Here is a 16,162-nt window from a genome sequence, read left to right as displayed (position 1 = left end):
CTGCTTTCCAGCAGATCAGCCCCCACCCACCCTGTACTGGTGCATGGGGTTATTCCTCCCTAGGTGCAGGACTCCGCACTTGCCTTTGTTGAACTCCATGAGGTTCCTCTCTGTCCATCTAACATGTTGATGTCCCTCTGAATGGCAGCACAGCCCTCTGGTGTATCAGCCACTCCTTCCAGTTTTGTATCATCAGCAAACTTGCTGAGGGGGCACTCTGTCCCTTCATCCAGGTCATCGATGCATAAGTTGAACAAGACTGGACCCAGTACTGACCCGTGGGGGACACCACTAGCTACAGGCCTCCAACTAGACTTTGCGCCACTGAGCACAACCCTCTGAGCTCTGCCTTTCAGCCAGTTCTCAATCCACCTCACTGTCTGCTCATCTATCCAGCACTTCCTGAGCTTGTCTATGAGGATGTTATGGGAGACAGTGTCAAAAGCCTTACTGAAGTCAAGGTAGACAACATTTCCTGCTCTCCCCTCATCTACCCAGCTAGTCATTCCATCATAGAAGGCTATCAGATCAGTTAAGCATGATTTCCCCTTGGAATCCATGCTGATTACTCCTGATCACCTTCTTTCTCCACATGCTTAGAGATGACATCCAAGATGAGCTGTTCCATCACTTTTCCAGGGATCAAGGTGAGGCTGACTGGCTTGTAGTTCCCTGGGTCCTCCTTCTGCTCCTCAGGCACCTCTCCTGTTCTCCATGTCCTTTCAGAGATGATGGCTGAGGGAGCTGGTGGACGTATTGCTAGGCCACTCTCATTCATGGGTGCATCCCATCAGGGCCCAGGGACTTTTGCATGTCCAGTTTGCCTAAATGATCTCTCACCCGATCTTTCTTAACCAAGGGAAAGTGTTCCTTTCTCCATGGTCTCTAGGGTCTGGGATTCCTGAGGGCTGGTCTTAGCAGTAAAGAAAAGCAAAGAAGACATTCAGCATCTCTGCCTTCTCTGTATCATTTGTCACCAGGGCTCCTGCCCCATTCAGTAGCGGGCCCACGTTTTCCCTAGTCTTCCTTTTGTTACTGATGTATTTAAAGAAGCCCCTTCTTGCTGTCCTTGACATCCCTTGCCAGATTCAACTCCAAATGGGCTTTGGCCTTCCTAGTCACATCCCTGCATACTCAGATGTTTCTATAATGCTCCCAAATGGCCTGTCCCTGCTTCTTCTGTGCACCTCCTTCTGTCTGAGTTTTGCCACGAGCTCCTTGTTTATTCACAGAAGTCTCCTGCCCCCTTTGCTTGACTTCCTGCTCATTGGGACACCCCGCTCTTGAGTTTGGAGGAAGTGATCCTTGAATATTAACCAGCTCTCTTGGATCCCTCTTCCTTTTAGGGCCCTATCCCATGCGATTCTTGCAAGAAGTCAAAGTTTGCTCTTTTGAAGCCCAGTGTTGTGATTACACTTTTTGCCCTGCTTCCTCCTCGCAGGATCCTGAACGCCAGCATCTCATGGTCACTGCAGCCAAGGCTGCCCCTAACCTTCACAACTCCAACCAGCCCTTTCTCATTTGTTAGTACAGCAATGCACCTCTCCTCACTGGCCCCTCTATCACCTGTGTCAGGAAGTTATCATCAGTGCTCTCCAGGAACCTCCTGGACTGCTTGTCCCTTCCTGTGTTGTTCCTCCAGCAGATATCAGAGTGGTTCAAGTCCCCCATGAGAACCAGGGCCTGTGATCATGAGGCTACTTCCAGCTGCCTGTAGAAGGCCTCATCAACTTCCTCTTCCTGATCCGGTGGCCTGTAGCAAACACCCACAACAGTGTCACCGATGTTCATCTGCCCTTTAATCCTTACCCATAAGCTCTCAACCCGCTCATCATCCACCCCTAGGCAGAGCTCTATACATTCCGGTTCCATTTTCTCACAGAAAGGGCAACTCTGCTACCTTGCCTTCCTGGCCTGTCCTTCCTAAAGCACCTGTAGCCATCCATGGCCACATTCTAGTCACGCGAGCTATCCCACCATGTCTCTGTAATTCCAACAAGATCATAGCCCTGTGGCCGCACATAGAGCTCTAATTCTTCCTGTTTATTCCCCATGCTGCATACATTTGTGCACAGGCACTTCAGAGAGGTATTCCAGCATTCTGATTTCCCAGAAGGGGTGCAAGGGGATTCCCCATAGTCTTGTCTTGTAAGTACTTCCTTAGCTAGATGCAGTTGCTGGAGGTAATCCCACTTGAGCCCCGTTTTGCTGACTGCATGGTCAGCATAATTCTCCCCTTCCCCCATCTTTCCTAGTTTAAAGCCCTTCTTCCCAGGTTGGCCAGCCTGTTGGCAAAAACATGTGTGCCTGTTTAGTGAGGTTGATCCCATCTCTCCCCATCAGTTGTTGATCTTTAAACAGGGTCCCATGGTTGTAGAAACCAAAACCCTGTTGCTGACACCAGCGGTGCAGCCAGTTGCTTACCTGGAGTATCCGTCTACTCCTCTTCCCATCCTTTCCCCTCACTGTCAGGATTCAGGAGAAAACAACCTAGGCCCCCAGACCCCTATCCCCAGAAATCCTGCTCTGAAAATCCCATTTGATACTTTCCAAGTTGCCCTTCGCAGTATCATTGGTGCCAATGTGGAAGAGCAGCGGGGGTAATAATCGGACAGGTGGACAAGCTTCGGCAGTCTTTCCATGACATCTCGGATTCGTGTCCCCAGCAGGCAACAAACCTCTCTAGACAGGAGGTCAGGTCAGCAGATGGGTGCCTCTGTTCCCTGCAGCAGGGAGTCACCCACAACAATCACTCTGCTTCTTCTGGGTGTTCCTATGTGGCACAGGGTCCATCAGCTCAGTTGCTTCACTTGAAGCTGTGCCCAGCTCCTCCTCAGTTTGGAGGGCACTGAACCTGTTCATCAACTGCAAGGTTTCAGGAGTAAGAGCCTTTCTCTTCATATGAGAAATGACCAATTTCCAGCCATCATCTTCTACAGGGTTAGAACTTACTGTTCCACACGGCACAGAGCTCGGCTGCATCTCCACTATGGGGGGGGGGGGGGGTTAGAGACTCTCAAAGCTGCAGGGTCTCTGAGAACATCCTATCTCTCACTCATCTTCTCAGATGCTATGCAGCCTGCTTTCTTCCTCCCGTAACTCCTTTGCCTGGTGACACAACTCGTCAACAACAGCACATCTTCTGCAGAAAAGACTGAGTGTCAGTCCCAGCCTCACAGAGGGACCGCAGGCACTTGCTGAAGCCTGAGACCTGCATCCGCTGTCAGATGATCTGTCTGCATGGAAGCCTCCGACATGGCAAATGCAGCAGCTCCAATGGCTGCCGGAGAATGCACTCTGCAGCGTGTCATAACCACACTGAGGAAGTGTACAATACTATGACTGGAGAGCAGGGCCCCTTCCTCGTGCCCTTCTGCAGGCACTGCTGCATCTGTTCATTGCCTCTGTCAGCTGTGCTCTGGGCCCGGCTCTTAGATAGCCTCTCCCTAGCACTAACAGAGTGCTTGACCCACCCTAATCAAGAGTCAGCTGGAACAAATGCCCCAAAAGTCTGATCAAGGGCAGCCAACACAGCTTGTTAGCAGCAGCTGTACCTAGCTGCACCTAGCAAGAGCTTCCCAGAAGCTAAGACCTCCTGTAGCTGTTAGCTGCAGTCTCAACTTAATTCCCATGGGTTGTTGTGCAGATCAGAAGTATAAATAAATTCAAAAGAGGGAGAATACTGGCTCTGTGGACCTTTGAGCCATATATATTATCAATTATGTTCTTATTTATTGTTTACACACAAAGAATATTCATGCTTATTTCAAGTTGAATTCTTCTACTAATAAGAGAGCCTCCCTGTGCAACCCAATATGACTTTTCTCTGTAACTGGTCTGGTCTAGTTGAATAATGCCCCATAGCATATGGTCAGTACTAAAATCACAAAGCTTACTTCCACTGCTATTACGTGAATTAAACCACCAATTCAGCAGCCTAAACAGATGAAGAAATGACACTTTGTAGATCTGATAAGGCCAATCTCCACAGTAGCAGAGGCTCTCTCCATGCCTCTTGTTTTACTCTATACTCTTTTTGCTCCATTTTACACTCTTCTATTGCAGCCACCTCATGCCAACTGACCTTTGCCTTTACTGTTACTTCTTTCCATATATCTTGTACCAGTTTCCTCTTACCCTTTACAGCTGGGACAGCACAATTCCTTACACTCCTCCTTGTTGTATTTTTTCTGGTTACGTCTCTGTAGCATGCCTGAGTCATTGCGTCTCCCCTTCCAACTCCAGACCATGCTTCTGCTTCCAGGTCTCTGCTTGTTCCTTACCTCATTCTAGCTGTACCTAAAGCAGTACATTGAAAGCCCCTTCCATTCCCACTCTAGCTAGTCTGAATCCCTGTACCCCTTATCAATCCCTAATTCCACTGTAGCAAATATCTGGTCCGTCCATTTTCCTTCTTTTATAAATCACTTATTTTTGTTAGAGACCAGGCAATGAGTTAAGTGTTCGTCTCTGATATACACAAGAAACAGCAATTACTAGGAGAGGAATCCTACTGTCACCTAAATCAGTTTGGAGGCCCTGATTTTCATGTGTAGTCAAGATTTTGCAGTATTTCACATGACACACTATCACTGGGATATACTCACTCTTACCTATAATACTTCTATGGTTTTGCAATCAATCAGATGCAATGTCCCTAAATTGTTATAGATGTCAAGTTGTGGCACAGACTTCATTTACTTGGCCAGTTAGGTTAAGCATTGCATAAAACATTCTGAAAATGCAACCACTTGTTAAAAAAATACCTTTGTTTGTTGTGAATTCGCTGTCTCTAGCTTTTGCAGATCTCACAAAATCAGCTGCCACTATCATTGGCGTATAACACAAATCGCAATTGTATTTCCTAACCAAGGTTCTGAAAGCCAACCTGCAGGCACATAAATATTAAAGACAAATATTAAAGATATCTTCTAATTAGCTGTTCCAAGATGCTATTTTGACATATAATACCACGGAAATGTCTAAGTATAATCGTAAGATAAACACGTTCCACATTTATCTTCCTCTTAAATAATCACAGGGGGGAAAAGTAATCACCTGTGTTTTTAGAATCAATAAAAATTTCCTCTTAGAAAATACACTGAAAACGTACAGCTGACATGAGTTACTTACTTTGAATAACGGACCATAGGGGCACATATTTTTACAACCTGCCCAGAATGAAACAAATCCACCGGATCTTTCACTCGGCATTGCTCGGTTTCTACGCCGTCACCGATCATGTAGAGTTAGCGATCGCTTCAGCATCTGAAAAAAACGCGCAGTGCTTGAAACAGAAGCATTTCAGCTATTTCGCGTGCGCCACGCAACAGAGCAACCCCGGCGACGGGGCGCCCGCCGCACGCGCAGGTGCCCGAGCACGACGTGCCGGCACCCGGGGGCACGCGGGCCCCGGCAGGCCCCAGCCCAACCTCTGGCTTTCCGCCAGAGCCGCCGCCCCGCGCTCAGCGAGGCCGAGCACCCCGTCCCGCGCTCCGCTCCGGTCCGCTCTGGTCCCGTCCGTTTCAGGCCCGGCCCGGCCCGGCCCGGCCCGCACCCCCCGCGCTCACCACGTGGCGCGAGCACACGGCCACCTTCCGCCACGACCCCCTCGCCCCGCCTCCCGCCCCGGCTCGGCCAATGGGGCGGCGCCGCTCTGTCGCCCGCCTTTTCCGTCATCGTTGCATCGCCGCCGCCCCGGAGTGACGTGCGGGCCCGCAGCACCTGCCAGCATGGAGGAGGCGGGGGGAGGCGGCGGCGGCGGCGCTGACCCGGCAGCGACCCTGGCGGAGCTCCTGGCGGACGGTGAGGGGCGGCCGTTGGCGGCGCGCGGCGCTGTGTGGGGAGCGCGGCTGGGGGCGCCTTGGGGGCGCCTCGCGGTGGCCGGAGGCGCCGCCGGGACCGCGCTGCGGCCGTGGCCTCGGCGGGGTCGCTCGGGGCGGCCCTGCGGAGCGCCGGCTGCTTCCCGCGGCCGGCGGCGGCCGGGGCGGGCGGCGAGCGGCTGCGGGCGGCGAGGCGGCTCAGCCCCCGTGCTGTCCGTCACGGAAACCTTCGGCGGCAGAGAGAAGGCAAAAACCGGGCAACTTGTGGTTCTTCCAGCTGCGCCCGCTGGCAGCGGTGCCCGGCGAGAGGAGGCCTCCCTCTCTTCCTGAAGTCGTTCTCGTGGCGCGGGCTCACTGGGGGGCTCGTTCACCTGTGTTGCCTTGCTCCGGAAAGGGAGAAGAAGCGCGCCCAAGAGAGAGATGGAGGTGCTCGATAATATTAGCAAACAAACTCTAGCTCGTGCCTGTCCGTATTAAAAGTCATTGTTACAGTATCATTTCTTAATTTAGCATTCTGGAAATCAGCATGGTTATAAAATTCTGATGTGATTTCGTGGAGCTGTGTGTATTGCCGTTTTGTGATTCTCGGTCTGAAGATGGTCATGTAGTTGATTCACACACAACCTTGTCTTAGTTTGTGGAGTTTGAAAAAGAAGGTGACAGTGCTTCTTAGTATATTCTATTCAAGAAAAGGCTGTGGGGAATAAGGGAATACCTGTCTTTTGGGTTTTTTTGCTATTAAAAAAAAAGTCTTCAGCTTCAAGCTTGTTTCTCTTGATTGTGGTCTCTTCTAAAATCAGTGTCTTGTTTATCTTATGCAATGTAGAGAACATGTCCTGATATATGTAGAGAGACTGATGGTCTGCAGAACATACCCTTCATGTCCACAAATATTATTTAATTGTTTTGAAACATGAAGATGAAATTTAATTTTTTTTCAGAATGTTACGCTGAGTTCTTCAGAGAAGACTTTGATGTCAAAACTTACACTTCCCAGTCTATCCATCAGGCTGTGATAGCTGAACAATTAGCAAAACTGGCACAAGGTATTAGTCAGTTGGATAAAGAGCTTCATTTACAAGTAAGTTTAAAACATACCTGTTGTTCTGGGGTGGTTGATACAAACTAGTTAAAAGTTGGGTAGTCTTTTGATCTTGCTGCCTCTGAAATTATCCAGTATACTCAGCATGTGATCACTAAAGGTAGAACTTGCTGCAAAAGTAGCAGTGAATCTGATACCTAATTGAGTCAAATTGAGTCTTAATATCCTTCCCAGAAAGCTGTATGCTGTTTTGCTTTGAATTTCTGCACTCGGTGTCTGTGTGCTTGGAGGTCCCACTGTTCTTTGTGAGGATGTTCCCTGACTCTTTCCAAATGATTATGTCAGCTATCAAAAAACTGTCTTTTGGGATGATGATTGTGAGAAGATACTTGATGACGGCAGATAACCGAATGACTCAGTTTGCACCCTTTCAACCTGTGCTGGAGCCTAAACTGTGATCCTTACCTTTAGCTGGGCATGCCTTCAGAAGGGGTTTTGAGTTTGGATAGAAGAGCAGAAGGTTTTGTGCTAGAATCCATACAGACACTTAAGTTGACCTTGCCACAAGAACACTTGCCAAGTTTATGTTTAGTTTCAAAAATACATCCTCCTGCATTGGTAAATTCTTTGGGAATGAATTTTGAAAGTTTACCTCCAATAAGTAGAAATTAAAATACAAAAAATGTGAATATACATTCTTATTTGGCAATTAACAAGCTTACATTTACAATGACTGTTATGTGTGAGTATGTGTTGAAATGTGACTGTACTCTGCTGGCTTCAATTAACATCTGTTGCTGAGCTGCAATAACTGACCATCCTGTAGTTCTGAGCTCACTCTTTTTGTGAATTAAAATATATTTTCTGAAAAACTTTTCATTTTTAAAGTGTGGCCACTATTTCCTGTGTCTGCATAATGTAGAAAGATGATGATATTTTGATATTCCTTTCAGGCTTGCATCTCTATACTTCTGTCGTGATTTCTCATCTCTCCTTTTTTATTTTTCTTTTCCTCTCTTTATTTATTTATTTTTTTTAAGGTTGTTGCAAGGCATGAGGACCTGTTGGCCCAAGCAACTGGGATTGAATCCTTGGAAGGTAAATACATTTATGTTATGCTTAGTGCTTCTTATAACTGAGAAATTACTGTTAATGTCTGCACAGGTAATGTCATTCACTGTCCACTTGGGCCCCTGATGTTATTTGTTGCAGATCTGAGGAGTAACATTTGGCTGTTCTTTTTGATGTCAGCAGAGGGAGCTCTAGGGAGAAGAGTCGCCTGATATTTCTCTGTAATAGTTACCTCTTAGGAAAAAAATGTTTTGATGAGCAGTCCTGAGCAACTTTAACAATTAAGTCTTTCTGACCTTTTAACATATTTTTCTAAATAAGCCTAATTTAGCAGAACATTAGCTAATATCTGTTGCCATAAGTATGAAGTTTGTAAACATTGCTGTGCATGTGTCACAAAGTCTGCAAATCTTAACTAAAGAGGCTTTAACACACAATCTTAATTGCATAATTGTTGTGTGTTTTTTTTTTTTCTTTTTTTTTCTGGAAAGCGGCTACCAAGTTTAAAACATACATTTATTTTATTCCATGATTTAGGATCTGGCTTTTAATAGAAATGGCTGATTTAAAAAGGCCTTACCTAGGAGCTACTGAATCTGTATGGAAAAAATGGTTGTGATATATAGTACTTGTGCCAGAAGCACAGTAGACCGCTCATTCTGCTCCCTGTTACTTGCCAGGGATTTCATATGTCCTTCTTTCTTTGTGCAGAAGGATACTTATTTCTATAACCTGTGCTGCTTTGCATATACCATGGGATCTATGCGTCTTTCCTCCCCCAGCCATTTTATGATTTGATAATATCTTTGTCCCTTTTTACATTTTCAGGTTTTGGCATAACCAGCCAGTTTCTGTTTGCTGACAGTTAGTGTCTCCTGCATCTTTGGAACTTGCTGGATACAGTATTCAACCGTTAGCATTTACATACAGATATAAAAATAGAGAAATGCCTGTTTAATCTAGCAATGTTAACTCCCAAACTGCTTTTTAAACTGTGGGGAAAATTAAGGCATAGGAAGACTTGAACCTCTGTTCATTCTCCAAATAATAAGCAAATAGGAGTCTGTATTCTGCATCAGTCTAGTGATTTATAATAACCTCCCAGTCACAATCTCTAGCAATCTGTGCTCAGTGGAATTGTTTTCTGAAATCCTGCTAGTTTCTGAAGGCATTCCTTCCTAGAATAGCTGTTTGTGCACTTCATTCTGATGAATGAATGAAGTACTTCTGAACAACTGTTCAGTTTTGAAACACTTCTGTAAGGCAAACATAGTAAATTATGCATGTGATACAGCTAATAATGCAAAGCAAAACTAAAATCTAATCTGCCTAAAATTTACTGACATTTCTTCATTGATATAGGGTTATGCTCTTTAAGAAGTCTCTTCTGCAGGTAAGGAAAGTGGAAGTGTGGAAGAGTTCTAATCCCGAAAAGCATTTGACACTTGAGATATCAGTAGAAACTTCAGTTCTGTAGTTAATAGGGCATGATGTTTTAAGTTTTGCAAAACTTCTCTTACCTCTACCTGGCTTGTGCTACACATAATATGATATGGTTGCTGTAAAAGAAACTCTTAGTCAAGATTCACAAGAAAAAGAAAAGATTAATGTCAATAGAAATATTAATTATGAAGGTAAAAACATACAGCTCAGGGCATCATCGTATGCTTATCCTGAAAGCTATCAAGTGAAGCTTATGGAACTAATTTACAGTGTGCATAGTCATTTGAATGTGCAAAGTGGATCTCATTAAACATTTACAATAAATCTTCCTCAACTAGCAGAGTAAATTGCTGGAGACTTGCTTTCTTTTTCAGGTCTATGCACTTTAACGGTATAGTAATCTGGCATACATACTCTTTTCTGGTTCATTAGCTCAAGATAGGCTAAATAGCATCATCCCATAGCTTATTCAGCAGACACAGGGTAGATTCCCTTCTCATCCATCCCAGTTCTGCCTTCTGGCAAGAGGACTGCTGTATGCTATTACAGTAATGTAACAGTAATAGCTGTACCAGTGTCATGTTACTGGCCCTCCACCACCAGTATAGAGTTGAAAATTCAACCTGTTCAGCCAACTTTTCCCTGTATCTCATACCTTCATCTTCTGATGTGTGAGAATTGCATGCTTGCCATTGCATGTATACCTGTCAGAGGTCTCTTTAATCTGTCAGTAAGCCAAGCTAATAAATAATTCTGAAATATGGAGAAGATGGGAGTTGGCATATTTATAAAAGATGTGTGAGATATATTCAGCCTGCCCTGTGCAGAAACTATGAATGACTAGATCAGCAGTAGTTCTGTGTGTTTTCTCTCTTTCTATATTTCGTAATTTTGACCAATCTGTTGAAGATATGCTTGTAAATAGGGCTTTATAAAAACGTAGAATGTTTGAGAATACTCACAATAACTGAAACAAAAATAATTCCATAGGTCTGGGTTTGCATAACTTAATTAAATTCTCAACAGACTGATTCTATATTGTAAAAAATGGCTACCACCCTTGACCGCTTTGTTTGCAATTTAACAGGAAAAGAATGAGCATGCTTATGGGCTTTCTTTGTGCTGCTTTGCTGAACTAATCTGGAACAAATGTGATTAGGGTAGTTGGCTCTGTTTGTAATCTAAATTAGATAATCTCACAGTGACATTGATACCTTACTTTTAGCTAAAGATGCTTTTAGCTAAAGATGCTAAAGGAAGAAAACTTTGAAATAGAACTGGTTATTTGCTCAGTCCTCTTTGTGTGTTAGTTTCTCTGAATTGACTAGACTATGTTGAAAAGGTTATGCCATTTTTGTATGTTATGTACAGTTGTGTATAGCAGGCGATATGTTTTTGAACAGCAGTCCCAATCATCATTCTCTTAGAAAGTGACATAAATAGCTTATTTGAAACTTAACATATGATGAATTTCAGTGATATTTGTTCTGTATGTTTGTGTTCTCTACCAATATTTCAAAATAGGATATATCTCATTCATTTCACACTGTCTGTATAGTCCCTTCTATAGCTGATGTGTTACATGTAACATGTCTGCTTTATTTTACAGGTGTCCTCCAAATGATGCAGACCAGAATTGGTGCTCTACAAAGTACTGTTGATAGGTATGCCATTCATTGTAATTAAAAAGTATAAATTCTTAATTGTTCTATCACGTTATTTATTACTATTTCCATAAATAAATATTTTGTTTTTTTCTTTTTTTAGAATTAGAGTCAAAATTGTTGACCCCTACAACAAAATAGTATCTCGCACAGCTCAGCTAGCAAAGCTTCAAGTAAGTTGTATTAAAAATATATTTTAAAAATCGTGTTTGTTTCCTAATTTTCTAGAACATGCAGAAAGGTGAATTACTACATATGGGTGGAATTTGCATATTTCAGAAGACTGTAGTTTTTTTCCATTATTTCTCAATGAAATTAGGTATTTGCTTGTCTCTTCATGAGCTCATAAGAAGTACTTCATGTTGAAAATTGGGAAACTGAAGTTAGCACTAGTTAGGTTAATTATTGTATGGATGGAGAAAATAATGAAGGATTGTAAGAGTACAGATTGATTAAGTTCCCATTACTGTGCATATTTGATATGTAATGTTATGGTGCAATTTTGTAGAAGCTACTTTTAGTTAGTGCATATTTAACTGCAGTTTAGTAAACAGTTTGGGAATAAAATCTTTAAAGATAGTCAAAAGGCAGCTTACAGAGCTAGTGGTGGTTCTGCAGTTTTAAAAGCGTTAAGTTAAAATACGTCATTATCGCTATCTTTTAGATATAAGGGAAGTCTACAGAGAATGTAGTTGCCTGTTAGAAGAGGGCAGTGAGAGAGAGCTTTTCACAAGCATGGTGAGAGAAGTATCAAACACTTCTGTTAAGTTTTATAATAGTGGAAAACTATTCCATAGATCTTCAGGAGTCATGCAGCTGCATTCTATCGTAACTGTTCAGTTTGTGGTCTGAAGAGCAACACAACTGCAAATCTCTAAATGTTAAGTGACTTATTGTTTGAATTGTTTCTATTCACAGATTTACCTTAGCTTTACAAAACTTATCTTTTTAATGGCTGAAATTTGAGCTGCAGATATACATTCAAGTAGATTGTCATCTGCGGGTGACTGCTGTTTCCCAGTAGAGTAGGCGAAGCTGTAGACTGTCATGCAGTTCCTAGTCTGGGTGCTGGTGGAGCAACTGCACTAGTCTCTCGGTCGAAGTTCTGGTATTTACTACATTACTTTCAGTAGCAGTGAAGTTCAGCAGGAGGCACTTAATAGGTTGTTCAGCCAGTTTGTACAGCTGTTTCTCCTGTTCTTTCCAACTCCAGCTCTTGTTGTTTTTGCTGCTGGGACTTCCGTGTGGCAAGTTAGGTGCGGGTTAATTTTGTTCTCTGGTGTATGTTGCAGTTGTGGAAAGGATCGGAGAGATTTGGGGCTGAAGGTGAAGATCGCTTTTGCCCTGACCTCACACAAAGTCAAAATCTGGAGGGATCTCTGAGAAGAATGAGTTCCTGAACTTAACAGCGTTTCTTGGGTGCTCTTTGCTTCCTCTGTGCTGTAGCAGGGGTATGGCCACAGAGGTTACTTGCGTTATTCTGACCTCAAAATGTGGTCTGAAAGCGGCATGCACCCAGGGGTTGTGTTCAGTGTTGTTCAGGCTGTGCCAGGGAAGTTGAAGTGTCTGAATTTTCTTGGCTGTGGATTTATCTTGCTCTAAACCATGATCAGAAAGAAGTTCAGGGTAAAGGGAGCCTCCTAGGCTACCCATCCTACCAGCTAGTGCATCCAAACCTGCCCCCTTACCTCACCAGGGAAGGATGACTCCAGTTTCTCTGTCAGTGAGAGGCCTCTGCATGAGCGCTGCTGCCCCCTCCTGTGTTGGCAGATCTATTGCGAATGCTGTGTGTTACTGCTGTGCTGCTGGAAGGAATTGAGACTTGGGACACCTGAATTATGAAATGAAGCTGGAATCAAGGAGAGCTGAGTCAGTAGGCCTTTGAAATCTCAGCCCTTCTGTATCCCTAAGACACACTGCTGTTTTGTCTCTCTACCTGGCCACCTTGTTTGTTCAATAAGGAAGGGCATCAGCATAGCAAACAACTCGCTTGCTGGCTGTGGCAGAGCTTGCAGCATGAATTTGCTCGCTTCTGTCTCAAACATGTGAGACTGGTAGCCTGGGACAGTTTAAAACGTTAAAATTTACTTTTTCTACTAACTGTACATAAACTGGTTTAAAAAAAAGAGTAGATGACCGATAAAAACCAATGCTGATTGTCAAAGCCTGTAGGGTTGGCAGGTATGCTTTGCTTAACTGTGGTGTTTAAGGGCCTCTTGTATTTCTGATTGTGCTATTTTAGTGCTTCTCCATTGATTGCTATGGGATTGCTCACAGACTGAAGGAATATTTGGTTTGCAGAAAGCTGCATTTTGCCATCCTTAAATGTTTTTAATATAGTCTGGCTTTTTCATAAATATTCTTGCTGCAAATTCATTGTCAAACTTCAAATCTAGTCTTGAATTCTAAACCTCTGCTTCGTGCTTGTTTATGTTGTGTCTTCCTCTACTCTTACAGCTTTGTGGGATCCCAGGGGAGCAGCAGGCTCACAAAGCTTGCTTCCTGCTTTAAATCATACTATCCTCTTCAGAGCACATTCATAGTCCTTCCTTGGCAGATCACTAAATGGGATTAGTTAATAGCTGAAATATGTAGCCAGAGAATGTGTACCTTAGAGGGTTATTTTCTGTTCAACTCTGTCTAACCAAATGTTGCCACCTGTTTTTTTTTTTTAATTTCAGATACTTGTGTTTAAAAAATCCCTATAATATCTGATTTTTAAAACTTTTTATTTTTAAAGTTATTTCTGTATTTTAAAATTATTCACTTTAAAATAGTCACTAATAACAGTTTTCCTGCTGGTACTGTGGTAGCTAAATAATAAATGTAGTCTGAAGAAAGTGAATTGTCTGATCATTCTTCAGGCTTCTGCTATGTATACATTCAGTTACATATGTGATCTGGAAGACATAGGCACAGTTTCAAGTGGTCCTCTTTGTATAACTGTCTTCCCTCAATTTCTTAAAACTAAGCTGAGATTAAAAATAAGAGGGTTTATGGTTGTTTTAATTGTAGCAATAATATCTCTCTTAGTGTTGATATGTTGCTTTAAATTTCAAAAGGTAACTGTCATGTAATTTCCAGAAAAATCAAGTTTTATTTCCAATCTTAGTAAAACCACTGGACTAACTCAGGCTGCAGTCCTTCTTCTGAATTAATTCTTGCTCGAACAGTGAAATTTATTCATGAAACATTCGCTGATGTAGTATACTTCTTCTAAAGCTTTCATCCAAGAAGGAATTAATTCAGGTTTTTGTTGTGCATGTGGTCAAATTCTGTGTTTTTCATAGTCCCATGCAGTTTTATGATCTAGTGTCAATGAACTACCCCACTATTAGGTAATATATTGCATTATTTTGCAGCGACTGAGGGTTTTATTAAGTTGAACATTCCATTAAATGGAAATATGTGGATGAAACAGTTTTTTGTCAAGGGCACAATGTAGTAGTGATTGCTGTGAAGTTGAGAGTGCATCTTATCTTCAGTGTATTTGGCTTTTTCTCCACCATTTTCTTTTCTAACTTGAAGGGCCAAAAGTTAAAACTTTTTTTTGCTTTTGTATCCAAATGTGACTTTACTCATCTCTCAATCAGTTCAATAATCCTTTTAAACGATAATTTGCTATGTTTGTTTCTTGGGATGGGAGATAACGAACAACAACAACAACAAATCAAAATTATGTTTTGGCATGTAAAGTAAAAGATGGTCGGAAGATAACTGAAGCTGAATACCTAGGAAAAAATTAGCCAGAGGTACACAATTGGATTAGAAAATAATTAAATCTGAAAGCAAAGTAGTAATAATGTGCTCTCTTCTTTGGTGAAGTGCAGCACGCTATGTAAAGCTATTTTTCATTCCTCTTCCAGAAATTTAGTTCAAAGATGTGAAGGGCTATGCGGATCAAGATTTTTTCCTAATTAAGGAAATGAATTAATAAAAACTAATGCGTTAATCTCTCAAAGTAGTATAAGCCCTACTTGATTCTCACTAATGATAATAGAAATCATGTAGTTAAGTCCCCTTCTAATGCTTAGGAAACTTGCTCTTCAGACTATGTGATAGTGCCAAAAGCAATGGGAGTAATTGTGTTTTCAATGATTTGTCTCAGTGGGGCATTTCTTAATTTTTCTTTTTTACTGTGTCTAGGTTTGAATAACATTAAAATATAAATCCTCTATTTTCATTGGTTTGCGGTAGCATGCCAAAGAGATTGATCAGTCGTTCAATTCACTGAGTATTTGTTGAAATGACTCAGTTGTGTATGTTTTCATATGTTCACTTTAATATTAGTTTTCAAGACATTAACCTGAATTTAAAAAAGGGGTCAGTCTGTCAAATACTAAACATTTTGTATATGTGTATATGTAATATCTATTAATTTCATTTGATGTCCATAAAGTAAATATTTTTTGAGGCTTCCTCTTCAGTAGCACTTCAGACTTCATGTTTATCTCTCATCTCCATCATCTGCAGTCAGATTAACAAGTTTCACAGTAATGCCTGTGACTATATTGAAATTCACATATTTTCTTTACCTTCTCCTAAGTTACATTTCTGAACTCTACTTTAGATTTTATGCATTCCAGAACATTGCTTCTACTATTGCACGTGCCTCCTGACCTGACTGACCCAATGCAGCCCTAACGAACTCAGTGATCTCTGTTATTTCTATGGTCTATCTCATAAATGTTCTTTCTTTTTATAAGGACTTCCAGGCATCCTTAATATTCTTCCTGTCACTATGTAGTTCTAAACAAGCCTTTCTTAGGAAGGACCTTCAGTAAATTTGTTTGGGCCTTGACAACAGTGTGTCTAGTTGGCATGGGGGTGAATTAGCCCGTATAGAAACTTGTGGTTGATGTGTTTTTTAAACTACATGACGAGCAGGTAGTCCAAATAGTTGGTGTAGTCTAAAACTAGCTTCGGTACATGTCCACTGTGCTTGCAGCTTGTGGTTGACTTGTACCCACTGTCATCAGAACTTCCTTTTGTTATAGGACTTGCCCAAATCCGTTATGTGCTTGGTGTTAACTCTTGCTCTTTCTTTGTCTCTATTTTTACTGTGTAAAAGGAGAAAACCTGTTTCAAGATGTTAGTTGAGTGAAAAGCTGTGAGCCTAT

General features: G+C 42.4%; 2 protein-coding genes across 5 annotated transcripts in view; one reads left to right on the top strand and one right to left on the bottom strand.

Moving 5' to 3' along the window:
* The window catches only part of LOC112980484 (uncharacterized), a 45,498-nt gene extending 39,863 nt beyond the window's left edge, over window positions 1–5,635 (bottom strand). The window contains exons 1-3 of the mRNA XM_064505714.1: window positions 5,571–5,635; window positions 5,134–5,268; window positions 4,767–4,888 (exon numbers count right to left, since the gene is read on the bottom strand). Coding sequence (XP_064361784.1) covers window positions 4,767–4,888; window positions 5,134–5,243 — 232 coding nt within the window. The 5' untranslated portion in view covers window positions 5,244–5,268; window positions 5,571–5,635. The remainder of the gene's footprint in view (window positions 1–4,766; window positions 4,889–5,133; window positions 5,269–5,570) is intronic.
* A 35-nt stretch (window positions 5,636–5,670) lies between these two features.
* The window catches only part of COG5 (component of oligomeric golgi complex 5), a 189,768-nt gene continuing 179,276 nt past the window's right edge, over window positions 5,671–16,162 (top strand). For all 4 annotated transcript variants that reach the window (XM_064505671.1, XM_064505685.1, XM_064505677.1 and 1 more), the window contains exons 1-5: window positions 5,671–5,805; window positions 6,764–6,903; window positions 7,905–7,962; window positions 10,988–11,042; window positions 11,146–11,215. In XM_064505671.1, the coding sequence (XP_064361741.1) occupies window positions 5,733–5,805; window positions 6,764–6,903; window positions 7,905–7,962; window positions 10,988–11,042; window positions 11,146–11,215 (396 nt within the window). In that variant the 5' untranslated portion in view covers window positions 5,671–5,732. The remainder of the gene's footprint in view (window positions 5,806–6,763; window positions 6,904–7,904; window positions 7,963–10,987; window positions 11,043–11,145; window positions 11,216–16,162) is intronic.

The sequence above is a fragment of the Dromaius novaehollandiae genome, chromosome 1 (genome assembly GCF_036370855.1).
Source record: "Dromaius novaehollandiae isolate bDroNov1 chromosome 1, bDroNov1.hap1, whole genome shotgun sequence".
In the NCBI taxonomy this organism is placed as follows: Eukaryota; Metazoa; Chordata; class Aves; order Casuariiformes; family Dromaiidae; genus Dromaius; species Dromaius novaehollandiae.
This window is presented reverse-complemented; position numbering and strand designations above follow the sequence as displayed.